Source organism: Squalius cephalus (genome assembly GCF_949319135.1).
Source record: "Squalius cephalus genome assembly, chromosome: 16".
Taxonomy (NCBI): domain Eukaryota; kingdom Metazoa; phylum Chordata; class Actinopteri; order Cypriniformes; family Leuciscidae; genus Squalius; species Squalius cephalus.
This window is the reverse complement of record NC_137137.1, coordinates 11,420,984-11,437,298: the sequence shown is the minus strand read 5'-3', so window position 1 is coordinate 11,437,298 and position 16,315 is coordinate 11,420,984. Positions and strand designations below refer to the sequence as shown.

The window sequence follows — 16,315 nt, the reverse complement described above, 5'->3', positions numbered from 1 at the left end:
TTGATTCCTCTATGAGTTGTTACTGAACTGAATATTGACATATTCCAACTCCAAGGGTTTCTCCCTTCAGACAGAGAGGCTGCATGTCAGACTCTTTTAACAAGAGTGCTTTCTCTCTCTCAGGAAGCGCCGTTTAGAAAGCAGGCAGTATTAAGCTAACAGTTATTTACTGTAAATAGCAGGTCTTTCACCGAAATATCTAAAGAATCAGTAAAGTGTGAAAAGAAAGTTCTGTGGGGTTGGAACACTTTGATGTTTCTTCATAAGACCCGCAAGCTTCAGCCAAAGTCTTGTTTTGTTTCAGGAAATCGCACCTTTAGCTGTCAGTAACGATATCTTTGCTTTAAAGGGGTGGTATAATGCCCTTTTCACAAGATGTAAAATAAGTATTTAATGTCCCCAGAGAGTGTATGTGAAGTTTTAGCTCAAAATACCCCACAGATATTTTTATAAAGCATGTTAAAATTGTAAATTTTTGAGGGTGAGCAAAAACGCATTGTTTTGTGTCTGTTCCTTTAAATGCAAATGAGCTCCTGCTCCCGGCACAAAATTTCAAAAACTTTTAGCCTTTTATGTTCAAACTGGATTCAGACAATGATGGAGAGACTCAAGAAGAAGTGACATCATGTAGAATAAAACAGGGTGTTTCTGAATGGTTAGTTGATGAATTTATGTAGATTATGTGTAGTTATCTTCTAGTCATTGATTAGCATATTCTGTCTTGATAATCTATAAATCGTGTTCAGGGGACGGGGTTTAGGTAAATTTTAGGGTTGGTGATGTCACTAACCCTGGAGGAATGTTGTGTAGTCCCGACAAGCCGTTTGTTGTAGTCATTAAAGTGATTTTAAAAGCAAATATCTCCCTTTGTTTTGAACTTTGAGCATTGTAACTTTGCAGATGTTGTTTATGCTCAAACAGCAACATTACACACTAACTAAAGTTTGAAAAGTGAAATCATAATCAATCACCCCTTTAAGTACATTGAGATCCAAAAATCTGAGACACCAGTGAAAAAATGTCACTATTCTACTTAAACTTTTTCAGGAGAAATTAGAATATCAGCATAACAACCTGAGAGAAAAGTTCTTATTACATGGTTTGTATCTCTTATGCTTTATTGACAGTACTCAATCTGCATAAACTGACCATCTGACCATCTAAGAGAGTTCACATGACCAATGTCACAAATGTCGATTTACTTATTTGATTAGTTACCTAGAAATGCAGAACTGAATCTGAAAAAATGTCTTATTCATTTTACATTACATTTCTTAGTTTAAATTGTACCCAATTACTAAAAATGTGTGTATTTCCAGGATTAAATTAGATAAAATTTTCAATATGGTATCAGAACCCCATTGTATATTTGATGTAACAGCTTATTGCAGAATTATTATAACGTAACTTACAAAAGCAATTATTACTGACATACCTGTAGAGTACAAGAGAGTTAAAAATGTTATATATAAAAATGTATATATATTTTTTCTAAAATAACAAAAATGGTAAAACATTCTCCTGTTATACCCCAACATGTGCTGCATTGCTTCACTGGCTGCTGGCCCTTTAAGAAGATAAGCACGCTGAACACCTCCCCCTGTTGGAGGCTGACAGCGCTGTGAACTTGACCTGAGCTGACCCTCTTTCTCCCACCCCTCCCAAATTTCCGCTGCCAGAGCACTGGAGCACATTCCAGCTCCTCAGTGTTTACTGAACATGTGTATGTGTGCGTGTGTGTGTGTGTGTGCATGAGTGCACGTGTGTGTTTGCTGCATCTTCCTGCTTGGCTGACTAACAGCGCATTCTCACATGTAAAACAAATGGATAGAGAGTCTATATGTTTTATTGCCTCTTTGTTCACCGAACACGAAGGGCAGGATACCGGGGCCTGGAGACTGAGCCTCGGGCTTGATATCTGGCACAGATGGCTCCAGTGCCACCAAACCAACTGTGTCTTCTGGTTCGCTCAAACCACCATCCTGTTTGTTTTGACAAGTGAAATATTTATTGTCCCAGCAAAACCTTCAGAGCTTGAGAGTTATAAAAAAAGATCAGAGGAGGACTGGGGCACAAGCCAGGTCATGTGACCCTGCTGGAAACCGATACGGCTAAAACTGAGAGCTAGATAAATCGTATATCTCTAACGAGGCTGGTAGCCTAATCTTTCAAAAATGTAATTAATTTGATCATCTTTCGAGGGAGCCGTTTCCCCCCGAGAGACTTGCGGTTAAATCGTTTTGCGAAGCGAATAGTCTGTTGAATGAGAGGAGGGGGGCAGTAAGAGTAATGGCCACTGTTTCTCAACCTGGCCGCCATGCGGGACCCCCGCCCCACCCTGCTCTGCGCTCCATTAGCAAAGATACCGAAACAGAGCTGAAAGTTTCAGCGCGCACACACACACACACACTAACACACACAGCTGCTGCTGCTGCTGCAGAAACACTGCCGGCCCTGTTCAACTTCACCGAGATGAATGGAATTTGAGCATGCCTTGCAAGTGAAAGATGGCCCTGTGCCTTTAAGCGCAAATGCTGACTGTATGCCTCTTTCACTCTCGCCTTTCTTTCAGCCACTCCCCCTTTTTCTTTTCCTTGCGCTCCCTCTCCTTCTCTCTCTGTGGTGCTGCCGTTAGTAGAAGTGAGGGAGAACGGACACAGTTCCTTATCGGACTGTTTACAACAAGGAGTTTGTAGGCTATTAGGCAGGTCAGGTGACATGCAGGCTGCCTGTCTGACCCAGACAACTGAGGGTGAAGGTCGCCTGAGGGGGCGGAGAGAAAAAAGGGGCGGAAAAGAGAAAGAACGAGAGAGTAAGGGAGTGAAAGACAGAGAAAAAAGGCAGGCAGCAACTGTAGATTTTCAAATGCTTGGCAAGCATTTCTATCCTTCTACAGCACTATTGTTTTTATACAACAGATGACTAATAAAAGTTTTTAGTTCCTAAAAGAGCTAAAGAATCAAATTTTATGTGTCGCCAAACAACAAACAAACTGGAACACTAGAATATGTGAGTGGAATGGTGTGGCATCAATTTAATAAATAAACTACCGTTTTAAAGATTTAGATTTATTTTAAAAAATAAATTAATACTTTTATTCAGCAACAAAAGATTTTATTTCAAGTAAATGCTGTTATTTTGAACTTTCTATTCATCAAAGAATACTGAAAGAAATACTGAAAGAAATGTAATTGGGTTTCCAAAAAAGAATTAAGCAGAACAACTGATTTCCACATTAATAAAAAGTTACTTGAGCACCAAATCAGATTATTAGAATGATTCCTGAAGGATCATGTGACACTGTCTGAAGTAATGGCTGCAGAAAATTTAGCTTTGCCATGACAGGAATAAATTACATTTTGAAATATTTATAATTTTTGATCTAATAAATGATGCCTTGGTGGTCTGAAGTGATACAAATGATAAAAAGTTGTTGGACTGTTTTTCAGTATCATATTTGTGGACCGGAACTTACTGCTGTATAAAGAGTTTTGAGTGTCAATCAATTCCATTTACATGTCTGATTGGTATGCATAATATTTAAGGTGCACAAACACAAGACTCTTCTGTATATATAGATTTAGAGTACCATGAAAAAGAGAATACACAATTCCAACACCTCTGAGACCTGATAATTTAATAAAAGGTTTGGAACACGATCTAGCACAGAGGGAATTTGAGAGAGATGCTATCGCAACATTCACACATAGGCCTACTTAGAACGTTGAGTCACTCTAACTGCCACTGCACTGAACACACACACACACACACACACACACACACACACACCATCCTGTCACATTGACCACTCAACTGAACTTCTATGCATTTTGCACATCCTTAACATACACACCCCGCAGAGACTGTGCATCTTACACTTCTAGAGAATTATTTCTGAATTACAGTGAACGGTTTTACTTTAAAGTTATATTTATAACTTCTATGTAGTGTCTATAGACATCATCTGTGGCATACTGTTAATTACCACAGAAAATAATGTTGACTCATGCTTTACTCATACTGGTTTTCAAAAAGCGGAAGAGCATAAATGTGAAGTTTGTCGTTGAGTTCAAGAAATTTGCAGTAAAATCGGTTGTTGATTAAGCCGTTAAATTGCCTGAATCATCTTTCTGAGGTCTGACTACTTTTCTAGGTGGATGAACTTCTGGTTACGGCTTATCAGTTTGAGTCCAGTGGCTGGAGTTTGCTTTATGGATAAATACAGCATATTCTTTCCATGTTGCTTACTGGTATCCTCGTGCAAATACCAAGTTACTAAGTTTCCATTCAGTTTATTAAAGTTATTAATCAAATGTATACATTTATTAAATTAATATATTTTAAACAATGTGCAAGGTTGCCTGTTAGGCTTTAACTGTAAGCATATTACAGTAAATGCTTTATAAGTTAATTTTTACAAACTACTTTTTTTAAAACAATTATTAAATTGGTAATGTTATTTCATAAATACAGTAAAAACAGTACTATTTTTAAATATTATTTCAAATTTCAAATATTTTTTTCTCTTTGAATACATTCTAAAAAGTATTTTATTTCTGTGATGGCAAAGCTGGATTTTTAAAGCGTCACATGATGCTTCAGAAATCATTCCTGATATGCTGATTTTGTGCTCAAGAAACATTTATTATTATTAATGTTGAAAACAGTTGTGCAGCTTAATATTTCTGTGGAGACCATGATACAGTTTTTTTATTATTATTATTTGAATATTTAATGAGTCATTGCTGAATAAAAGTATTAATTTCTTTCAAAAGAAAAATTGTACAGACTGCAAAGTTTTGAATAACAGTGTATATAAAAATATAGAAATCCTGCGTTTATATGAAGTTTATCTCTGCATATGTATCCTTTGAATACCTGCAAAATGATTATGGTTTCATACTTCAGCAGAGACAGGTCACAGGTTAAAATTCACAGATGATGAATACAGGGTTAACAGCTTTCACAAAAGTTCTACTTCAACAAAAACCATTTAGTAACTTGAAACACATCTACCTGCCTGTCAGAGCAGACCAACTTATGCCTTGCTGATTCAGAGTGTTTGACTCTGCTTATGTTTTAAACTCCCTTTCTTTCTCTCTGATTAAAACCAACTTCCCGTCGGTGATTCTGACAACACAGCTCTGGTTTGAAAAAGTCGACTAGTGCGGTGCCTAACGGTGTATTCTGTGGCCTGCAAGCCAAAGCTGCACTGGTACCAAGCAGCACAGGATGCTGAGTCAACAGCTTTCTCAGAAAAGCGAGCCAGAGCATCTTTCTGTGATTTACGCCACATACCAAACTGCCACTCCACAAGCTTAAGTTTTCTCTGTGCACAACAAGACTTCCCAGTACTGTCATCACGGTTCAGCGGAAGCGTAGTTCTGAGAACCATCCTCTCCCCCAGGTACTGAATGGGCGAGGATATGTTCACATGTGCGAAACCAATGTTAGTGTAGAAGGTGTGCAAACTCACCTCTCTCCTGCACAAAGTAGGCGAGGTAGAGGTCCAGCTCTTTGACGGACACGCTGATGTGATGGGGCTGGACGCAGAGAATGGGATTGGAGCACTGGCCACCTTTGACCAGCCGTTCCCCGTCCGTGCTCTCCAGCGGGATGCCCTTGAACAGAATCACCATCACCAGGTCCAGACGCCAGACCTTATCCGCCTGACGCAGGCAATCTATGCGCCTCATCTTCCCCTTCTGGTCTGGGTTCGAGAGGACGCAACACGGAGGCTTCTTCCCTGTGATGGACAGCACAAAGTCCTCCCGACACTCCGGCCGGATGTCCTTGCGGAGCTTTGCGAGGAGGCGTGACGCCCACTTCTGTTTGACCTCGGGCTTCTCACCCAAGAGCTCGTCCTTGACGGCGCGCTCTTCATCCTTGGTCATCCGCTTCTCGTGCTTTTTGAAATATTTGCGCTTGCGGGCCTGCAGGTTGAACCAGGTGTAGGCGAAGGCACGCACATGCGGCAGCAGCGCCTCGATGAACGGATGGAATTCATCCTGGAAAAGAACAGCAAAAGACGAGTTATTCATCGTGTTGTTTACTCAATGCGGTTTCTGACAAGCAAAAGCCACATCTGCAGTTCAATTCGAGTACAAAGAGGAAATGAATCATCTTGGCTCTTTTCTGTATTGACGCATTTATTGAAATGCGTTTTTTCCCATTCTCTGTTGTTTACCAAAACAGAAAACGTAAATTCCAGATTAAATTTTTTCTCAAAAAAAAAAGTCTCAATGATATTCAACAGATTTCAGAGTTAATTGTGTTGAGTTTTCTATCGCACCCACAGTCCTCCATTGTTTCCATCTTTTGCCGAAGCCCCATGTGCAGTCATCATTTATCCAATTATGTTTTGTTGACTATTTTCACTTTCAGTGGTAAGTTTTCAACAACAACAACACACACACAGATGTACCTCCCAGGCACGTCGCAGACCGCAGTCTCTTAACCGTTTAGTGCGGCATTCATTTGGTCTGACTAATTACTTCCATATTTGACCATTTCTAAAACCCTAAACTAGCACCAGGCCGTGCTATAAATGTTACTAAAACCCCAACCGAACATTAAACATGCGCATCTATCAATTATCATTAACAAGACTCGAAGCTCTGTGCGCACTGCCGTGGCCATTTGTGCATGTGTGTGCATAAAACAGTCATAATGAGAGCGCTGCTTTACAGTTCTGTGATAATCATCAGCCAGAAAAATCCCCACATGCGAATGAAGCTGTTCAATAGGAGGGTTTTGCGCTTATGGCAAAGTAATGAAACTCAGAATCAAGCTGAATGGTGTCAGCTGTTGCATCAATATAGCATGACATAGTTACCAGAGTGTCACTTCTGCTTAGGCACAATGCAACCACAGAGCACAGAGAGGGAGAGAGAGAGAGAGAGAGAGAAATGGCCAAGGGCTGCTTGGCCGCAGTAATTCAAACAGAGAGAAATAAAGAAAAAATGAAAGAGGAATCACAGCGCTCCCCGGTCTGGTTGTGCTGCGAGCACTGAGCAGGTTTTAAAGGAACATAATGAGACGTGACTTCGGCACGCTGTGGATCTCATGCGATAAGCCAGATCTACAGCTTACGGCAGCGAAAGGCTCTTACACTACTACAGCTGCTTCACAGAAACCATCTCCTGAAACACCAGAACATTCACTGTCTTCTAACCTAAAACATCCTTTTCCTTAAACACCTTCCTCAAAACACAACCCTCAAGACCTCAACTGGCAGGCCATGAGCCAAAAATAAACCTTAGGCATGTTCTGATAGGCCGTGGACAGCAGCAGGGGGGCGAAAAAACAATGCTTTATGCAAATAATAAATGCAACTACTAGTCAAAATCATGCATTTAGGATAGCATTTCAACAATAGTACAGTTGGACACAAATCATGACAACCATGAACAATTCTACTTAAGATAAAAGAAAATACAACCCAAACTATGTTAAAACACTTGCTTCGAGGGAAAAAAGGGAATTATTATAATTATTAATATTTTAAATAATAATAATTATAATAATTTCTTCCTTTTTCCCTTATAAATAAAAATGTATAAGCAATTTTGTATGAGGATTTTAGAGACATTTTTGTTTATTACAATGCATACTTGACCAATGCATGTTGTGGGAAAAAACAGCCCCAAATATCCTTGAATCTAATCACAAATGATGTTTTGAGCAGAATATAGTTTCTTTAGTGCAACATTTTGAAAGGACCCAATTTGCATATGTAATTTATTCAGACATGGAGAGCACAAAAACCGACTGCCCTGTCCTTGTGCTGCTTCACAACTGTGTTGAAAAGATTATAAAACCTCTTTTAAGAGTGTTCTCGCTGAGATGGGCTGAAAATGAAAAACATACTTAACATATTTTTTTAAACCCAATAGCAACAGAAATTTTTATTTCCAGCTATTTCAATTTTTGAACCGGGACAAGCTGAAAGCAAACAGGGTGCAATAATTGGAAGGTTGAGAGGTTGAGACTGTACACTCAACATCTGTAATCAGCCGACTCAGACGGAACTGATACAGTTACTGAGTAAACTTTACAAAGATTTACAAAGAAAGAAAGAAAGAATGAATATGGGAAGTTAAGGCTGACAAAAACCAGAGAACCAAGCTGTACAAACAGACACAAGATACGATGTCCAAAAAACTGCTAAACCCTCCTCAGGTTCAACTGCATGTGTTTAGAGAAACGGTAAGGTCGTTTTATTTAGCTGTGTTAATGTCCAAAATAGTTTGACCCAAAATAGTTTTCCAAACTAAATTTGGATCCATTGAACAAATATTCAAACGGACATTCTGGCTTGAGAGCTCAGTGAATTCTGGACACAATCTGCACCCAGTGACAACGGAAATTTCCAGGAAGGAAACGCCAGGAGGAAATAGTGATTTCAGGAATAGAGGGGGATTAGAGATTCCCTGCAAACGTGTGTGGATGTATTTTCTTCTTTTTAGAGCTCCTTTCATTGCTCTAGCTTCAGCACCAACCACTCGAGCAGAAATAAACATTTGTTGGGCATTTTCTCCTTTCCGCAGCCTTGCAAAAAAGGCAGGTCAGATGAGGCCCAAACCAGGATAAGGCACACATAGGACTGGGAAACTGTGTAGTTTCTGCATCACTAGTGTCGCTAAACAGAATTGCAAACAGGTTTCCTGAACACAACCAAAATTATAAATCACAGTACGACAAAGGACCACTTATGCAATAAAATAAAATAACTGAAGAAATAATTACTAAATAAATAAATGTGTACATATACACACACACACACACACACACACACACAGTCAGTTTAATCAGCATTCTATATTAAGCGCACGCAATCATACGTCACACACACAGAGAGCAACGAGGGGGTAACATTGCTGGTTTTGAAGTAATTAAACTCCTAGCTTCGTTGTTAATAGAGATAGACGCTGAACAGACACAGGTAATTCACACACACACATCTCTCTCTCTCTCTCTCTCTCTCTCGATAATTAATTCAAATAAATGCAAAAATTAATTAATTCAAATAAATATTATCTCAAGCAGAACATTATCTCTGTGTCTGATTAAAAGCAGGCAGAATGCTAGATCTAACGAGCTGTAACGGCCAAATATTGCACTCCAAACATCAATAACAGCTTTAAGTTGTCAAATCTGGCAAATGACCATGGTATAAGTGGGATAATCTATGGCTAGCTGTGCATTAAACAAGTCAGCGTCAGGTGGTTATTTTCTTCCACGTCGTGCATTGAAACTCACCGTGGATTATCACTTACATAATATATACAAAAAAATGATTATTAAACATTAAACTTTGTAATTAATAATTTTGGATAATCAGGTGAGTTAAATACTTAATGAAAGTTGTTGACGCAAATGAAAAGATATGGTTAATCATAAATGATTAAAAGATCTGGCATCAGTGCAAACACAGCATCACATTATGTAACACTTAAATCAAAAACAAAACACTGAATAAAATTGAATTCTGATTAGATGAGTCACATTTAAAGCTGCTGTTAAAGTGATAATATATTAACATGTCACAATACATCAGCTGAATTTTGTATTAATGTGGCAAGTTATAGCCTATATGATTAGCTATATAAATCATAAAATACATTTTTAAAAATAAAATTGTAAATATTAGGTTTCAAATAACTAGCCACAATGCACAGAAACCTCTTAATTAAAAGTTGTTCCTCTTCTTGACTATTTTAGTAGTAATTTTGTATACTTTCTGTGTCGCTAACGTGTACATAACATTAAAACATCTACAATATATAGCATAATTTCTACCAGCAGACACACATCACACAATATACCATCATACATCCAAGCCCTTGATAAGAATAAATGGTAAATGATGAGCAGAAACGACATCAGCTCAACTTGAACCTGTGTCACCCACATAAGCACCATGAATCAATGTGTCAGAGCACGCAAGGCCACATCTCCAGCCTGGAAATATATATTTTTAAACTCTCCGCTTTACTGCTACATCATTTACAACACCAACATGAAGACTTTTAGTGGAGAACTGAGAAGCATATTGCATTTCTCTCTTTCCTTCTTTCCCTCTCCTGCCTACTCTGTCTTTTTCCATATTAGGCCTGGACGCGCTCCAACGGAATGCTCTGTTTTCACTACAATCAGTCTGAGAAGAGCGCTCTGACTGCATTTCGTGTGCACATTAAGGATGAGAATGTTATTGATAAACACGGCTGATGAATGGCTTCATTATGGCAGATGAACTGAGCATCTTTGATCTGACGGACGCTGATGGCAGGGCGGCTGTGATAGCACGAGGGAAACGGTGACCACTGGAGTGTCCTAAAAAAGCCAGGCCTACCAACTCAGCCGCTCTCGCTCTGTCAGCCGCACACACACACAGCTGTATTTATGCAGTAATTGAATCATTTTGTTATTGCGGAGCTCAGGGAAATGTGTTTTTATTCCTGTCCGTTGCTCGGATACCATCTTTATTATGTCTTAAACAGAGAATGTGATTTTTTTTTTCTTTCGCGCAAATCTTTTTCCAAGTACAGACAAAGAGAGAGAGAACGGGAATGAGAGAGGGAGTGGAGAAGTCCAAATGATGACAAAATTGGGGTGTTGCGGTCACACACACCCACACAAAGTGTTGCTATGGTCACTCTGCGTGTCACAAGCATGTGTCCCGGGCTGAGCTTTTCCCAGACAGTTTTCCCCAAATTACGTAGTCGGGGGAATTGAAAATTGACTATGATCCTGAAAAATTAGAAGATTTTCCAAGACACATCATTAGCAATAAAAATAACTACTGCTTTTAAAACTACTATTTTAGTAAAACCATATGTAGCGATCAATTAAATAACGCTGTTTTCATACTTTGCAATGATTCACCTTTCACCTCGTGCAGAGAGCAGTGCGCCAAGGGAAAGAAAATGCCAGTAAGCCTTGAATTTTTGTAACACTGCAATTTACCCAGAATGCCCTCTGAGCATTAACAGCAGACATTCACCCCCCCCACCCTTCCTGCACTGTTGCACTGCTGTTGCCAAAAGCACTTTCTTTCTCTTTCTACTGACTGGCTGAGAAGTGGATAGTCTAGGATCTGGGTAATGGATTCAACTTCGACATTCTTTCAGAGACACAACAAAACAGGGAAGAGTAGGCATGCTTCTGTTTGGGACATATTTAGAATGAGATATTCTGGGTATTTCAATGTCCTGCATCTTTTCTATACAAGTTTTACAGCAATAAAATATGCGCTAAAATATCACCAATCAAATATAATTTAGAACTACTGAGCTGAATAGTAAATGGGAAATTGACAGATTTTTGATTAAAATGTATCCAAACGTATAAGAGAACGTATAATTTTAGGTGCTCTAAGTGATCGCCATTTATTTTAAAGGAACAGTTCACAACAAAATGCTAATTTTGTCATCATTTACTCACCCTCATATCTTGCGAAACAAGTATGACTATCTTCTGAGTAACACAAAAGGTGATATTTAGCAGAATGTCCAAGCTGCTCTTTTGATGAAAGCGTTAAACAATGGATGTCAAGCAATATTTCCATAAAACATGAAATATAATCCATTGAATATTAATGCTCCTTGTGCTCCACATAAAAAAAAAAACATAGATTAAAATATCATTGCTTGACATTATGTCCACTACCAAAATTCAAATTTTTAAGACTGTATTAGTCCACAATGTCTCACGTAAATCTTGAAAGAAAGAAAAAAACACTTGCTAAAATAAAAACAAAGCACTATGTACTTTAAAGAATTAGAAATTTAACCATGACAACAAGTTATATCTCTATAGTCCTTTGTGTGTCTTCCTTTCTAAACACTGTTGGATACATCTGAGAGCTTATCAAAGACACAGAGCACTGCAGTAGGTTATTCCTCTGTGCCCAGTGGGCTGATGGGAGATGAGGTTCTGAATGCTGAGTGGATCAAAGAGGATGTTCTGTGACTCACACTGCCTCTTTCTTTTCCTCCCTCTCTTTCTCTCTTCTGCACAATCGCTGAGTCAGCCCTCAGACACGCAGCATCATAATGTAGGGAGGGGGATGCTGGGTAACCAACCTCTCTCAGGAGGAAAGGCAGTGTGTGGACGATGTGCTGCAGTGGTATTTGGGTTACACTGTTTGCTCTTTCTATTTAATGTGACATTTTTATTTTTAGTAGGAAACTAGTAGAAATCTAGTAGGACTGTTAATTTAAAACAATAATATAAAAATGTGACTAGTGCAAATGAGGTGAAAAAGCACGTCCTGTATGAACGACCAAAACAAACTCGATTCATCTTAAGCCTGTCATACAGTATACAGTCCAAAGCAATCCAGTCAATATATGGAAATAAATTGGCTTCTAAAGTTAAATCAATCAGCATTTAATTTAATTTAATTTATTTTTTTATTTTTTTTATGAATTAACAGCCCAAATTTCTAGTTATTTTTAATAATACTGCCTTATTTTTAGAAAGTTTTTAAACATGTATCTAGATTTAGAATTATAATTTCTCACACTCAAGGACTTAAGTGAACTTATCTCGACAAGTTAACAGCAAAAAAAGTGATTAATATGGTGACCAGATACGGTATCTACAAATACGCACTTTCCTTACACGTTGAGATCTAACTTAATCTAAAATCTTGTTGCCAAAAAATTGAAATTCAATTACAATAAATAAATACTTCCCCTTTATTTATTCAAGGCTACTTGAATTTATGAGGAGAAAAGAACTACTGAAAACAAAGATCATATGATAATATGGGGCAAAAAGATGGTGGGAAATTTCATTTCATAAGCACAAAGGACAACGGGAAAGCATACTCCAAAAGACGCATGTGACTTTCTATCATAGGGTGAAGTCACAGGGTTCATGTTACCATGACAGCTAAAAGCACCTGTTTCATTAGCATCTGAAATGCCATGAACCTCCCATTGATGGAACAAGGAGAGGGTTTGTTTACTTAAGATTTTAAACAAAGATGGACCAGCATAATTATATGCATGATTCAATCTTTACAACAATTAGTGTCTCACAATCACTAGATCTTCAAGTCTTTGTTCCTCATGTGTCTGATAGAATGAGGGGAGTGGGGGAAGGAACAATTGCAAGCCTTCAATTAAAAACATAATTTGAAGGGATGGTTCACCCAAAAATGAAAATTTTATTACTTACTCAACCTCAAGTTGTTCCAAACCTGTATGAGATTCTTACTTCTGTTGAACTCAAAAAAAGATATTTTGAAGAATGTTGGTAACCAAACAGTTGACGCCACCTATTGACTTTGAAAGTAGGGGGGAAAAAAATACTATGAAAGTCAATGGGGCCTATCAACTGTTTACCCATACTCTTCAAAATATCTTCTTTTGTGTTCAACAGAAGAAAAAAACTCACACAGGATTGGAACAACATGAGGTGGGTGAGTAAATGATGACAAAAAAATTATTTTTGGGTGAACGGTCCCTTTAAAACATTGGAATATGTTGTCTCTTTTAATAAAAGTGCCAAAGAGTTTATTGCTAGGCCTTTCCTATCCAGAAAGCAACCTGACTAACTTCAAACATCTTTCAGTACCCTGATTTTGGTAGAGATTGGGGCTCACGAAACACGAAAGTATAATTGTGCGTGCAAAGAATTCAGTCGTATGGTATTTTCCACTCAGCAGTTGCTTGGTTCATTTGCAGAAAGGGATGCCAGTTGTGAAAATGTCCCCAAGTTTCCTGGTTTCTAAATGACTGAGGATAAGATCACTGTGAACAAAGAAATGAAGTTCTGAAAGGTGTCAGACACCTTGCACCTTACCCACGCACACACAAACTACAATCTTTCTGTGATGCTGCACAAAAGGTCAACTATTTTCCCTGAAATTATCAAGCAATATTTGATTTTCATTTCAGAGAGAAATCTCTCTGTATTTTTCCTTTTTTGGCCTTATTCATTACACATGAGCAGAATGAATTTCTATGTAGGCTAAATCAATCGTAATACCATTCTCGTGTAAATTGCTGCATTCAATTTACGTACTGTAAGAATGATTTTACGAATTATTTACACTGTTCTGCTTGTGTTTCATGCATGAGGCCCAATGCAGTTTCCACCTCTTCTTCTCTGATTAAAGTCAACATAAAATCAAAACTGACGCTGTGTACCATCAATGCACGTTCCTGATCATTTTGTGAACGATTCATCTGTGCATGTTATAGAAAAGGGGGGAAAAATGACTTTGTCAATGACTTGCTCGTCCTATGAAATGACTTCCCTTTTCCACTGACATTACTTGGTAATGCAGCGTGGGCTACTAGATAATGTTGACCAACACACAAATAGCTATTTAGAGACAGTTGCATTCTGGTACATAACATCCAATCAATTCCCATTGAATACAATCAAGCCCTGCTCTACATTTCTTCTAACTGAATATCCTCTTTTCACTTGGAAATACTTGTCACATTATGGAAGTAAAATGGGTTGAGAATGACAGTTGACATTGACTTTATACAGAAATTTTGCTTGTTGAACCTCTACTTGTACAGTTTATTTTCTCATCTCATCTCTTTTCTTGGGGATAAATACCCTCCCATTTTCACATGTATTCTATTGCTTAGCAGAGAAGCACATGGGTATAGCATTTCCTACTTTAAAATATGACAAGAAACGTCATTTAGAATGCTTTTAACTTCTGTAATGAAGATACAGCCCTATTTCCAAAGTGAAACAAAACAAAAATAAACTTTAGTGGAAATAGACTTGATTTTATCCATAGGAATTGACTAAATCATGAAAAGGGGCCAATGATAACAGCATTTTTCAGCATCCATGCAGCCTTGATTATTCCATCTGTAAAAGTCATTTCAGAGGCAGAGAAAAATTATCATGAAGATTAAAAAACAAACAATTTTTCTTCAGAATAACATGAAGTGATGAATTATGCACAATAAGACACAGTAGTGATGTTCATCAATCACTATTGTTGAAACGTTGCTGTTAAACACCCTCTTCAAACAAATATGCCAGCAGTTATTAATAATCTACTTTGTCTTCCTGTCCACTGTATAGTCTGGTGAATACAGCTCATTCCTTCGCTCCACCCATTCACACTTTTAGAGGAAGGGACAGCTGCTGCTTCATCGTCTTAGCATACATGCTGACCACAGAACCACAAATACAAACAGCCCAGTGACTCCAAGCCCAAACACTCCCTAACAAACACACAGGCCGCAGTCTGTTCTTATGCTGTTTGATCATTAGGGACTGCTAGAAAAGGCTGGGGCATAACCGTGCTCCTGGGAAACAGCTGTGCCTTCCCAGAACTGATTTGCGCAATGAATCACAAAACCACACAAAGCTCTCATCTGAGTGCCAATCAATGCAACTTGTATTCCGCCATAGGGCTGCACGATATATCATTTTAGCATCGATAATGCCATGTGCGCATCTGCGATGTGCGATGACAAGTATAGGGATCGTAGTTGATCCGTACGGTTCAAAACATATGCGATTCTCGAATTAATTGCAAAGTTTAACCATCATAGAGCGAAAAATTATCATTTGCATGTGCCCTGTCAGTTTAAATATTCAAACGATTTTAAGCCATTTGAGCACAAGATGACACGAAAGAGAACTCAATTCGGAACGTGTGCTATAACAGTATTTCCGTACCTGAATACTGTTAGACTTACTGAAAAACATAAAGCACTGTTAATTTCATGCATCTTTGTTCTATTGTATTTATATATGCTTGTAATTTGTTTATTTTCTATGCAGATGTACTCCCCTACAAATCACCCCATCATTCTAGAATTATTCAATCTTTACAATTCTTTCTCTATATGTTGCTCTCCTTTTTTTGACATTTTGTCCAGTACTATTTTGAACCGCTGCTGGTTATTATTGCTGGTATTTACAACCAATTTTACTTCTGTAAATATATTTTAAAATGAAGGGCACATTTTGCTTTTATTTATCAGGAACATCTCATTGTATTCCAATGCCGTCAAAACTATTGTCATTTGCTATTATTGGTGCAATCATTATTATATTACCATTTTTTTTAAAAAACGCATTACCCACAACAGTATAATTAAAACAATGCTCAAACTATGACAAAAGTAATACTTAAATGGTTTAGATTAGATTTATTATTTATTTGATATATTTAAATATGCTTATATCTTAGCAAGGTATACATTTAGTTCAATTAATGCCACATGTAATTGCTTTGCCATTTACATTTAAGTGTTTAAATGTTTGTGTTTAGAAATGTTAAACATTTCATTTAAAAAATTTGATACACCCAAATAAC

The 16,315-nt window shown here is 37.8% G+C and overlaps 1 protein-coding gene across 9 annotated transcripts in view; it reads right to left on the bottom strand.

The window, feature by feature from the left end:
• nfic (nuclear factor I/C) overlaps positions 1 to 16,315 on the bottom strand; it is a 106,104-nt gene that overhangs the window by 71,974 nt on the left and 17,815 nt on the right. For all 9 annotated transcript variants that reach the window (XR_013823899.1, XR_013823900.1, XM_079897001.1 and 6 more), the window contains exon 2: positions 5,477 to 6,008. Coding sequence is in view for 7 of the 9 variants with exons in the window: in XM_079897001.1 (XP_079753127.1) it covers positions 5,477 to 6,008 (532 nt within the window). In the remaining 2 variants the exon portion in view is untranslated. The remainder of the gene's footprint in view (positions 1 to 5,476; positions 6,009 to 16,315) is intronic.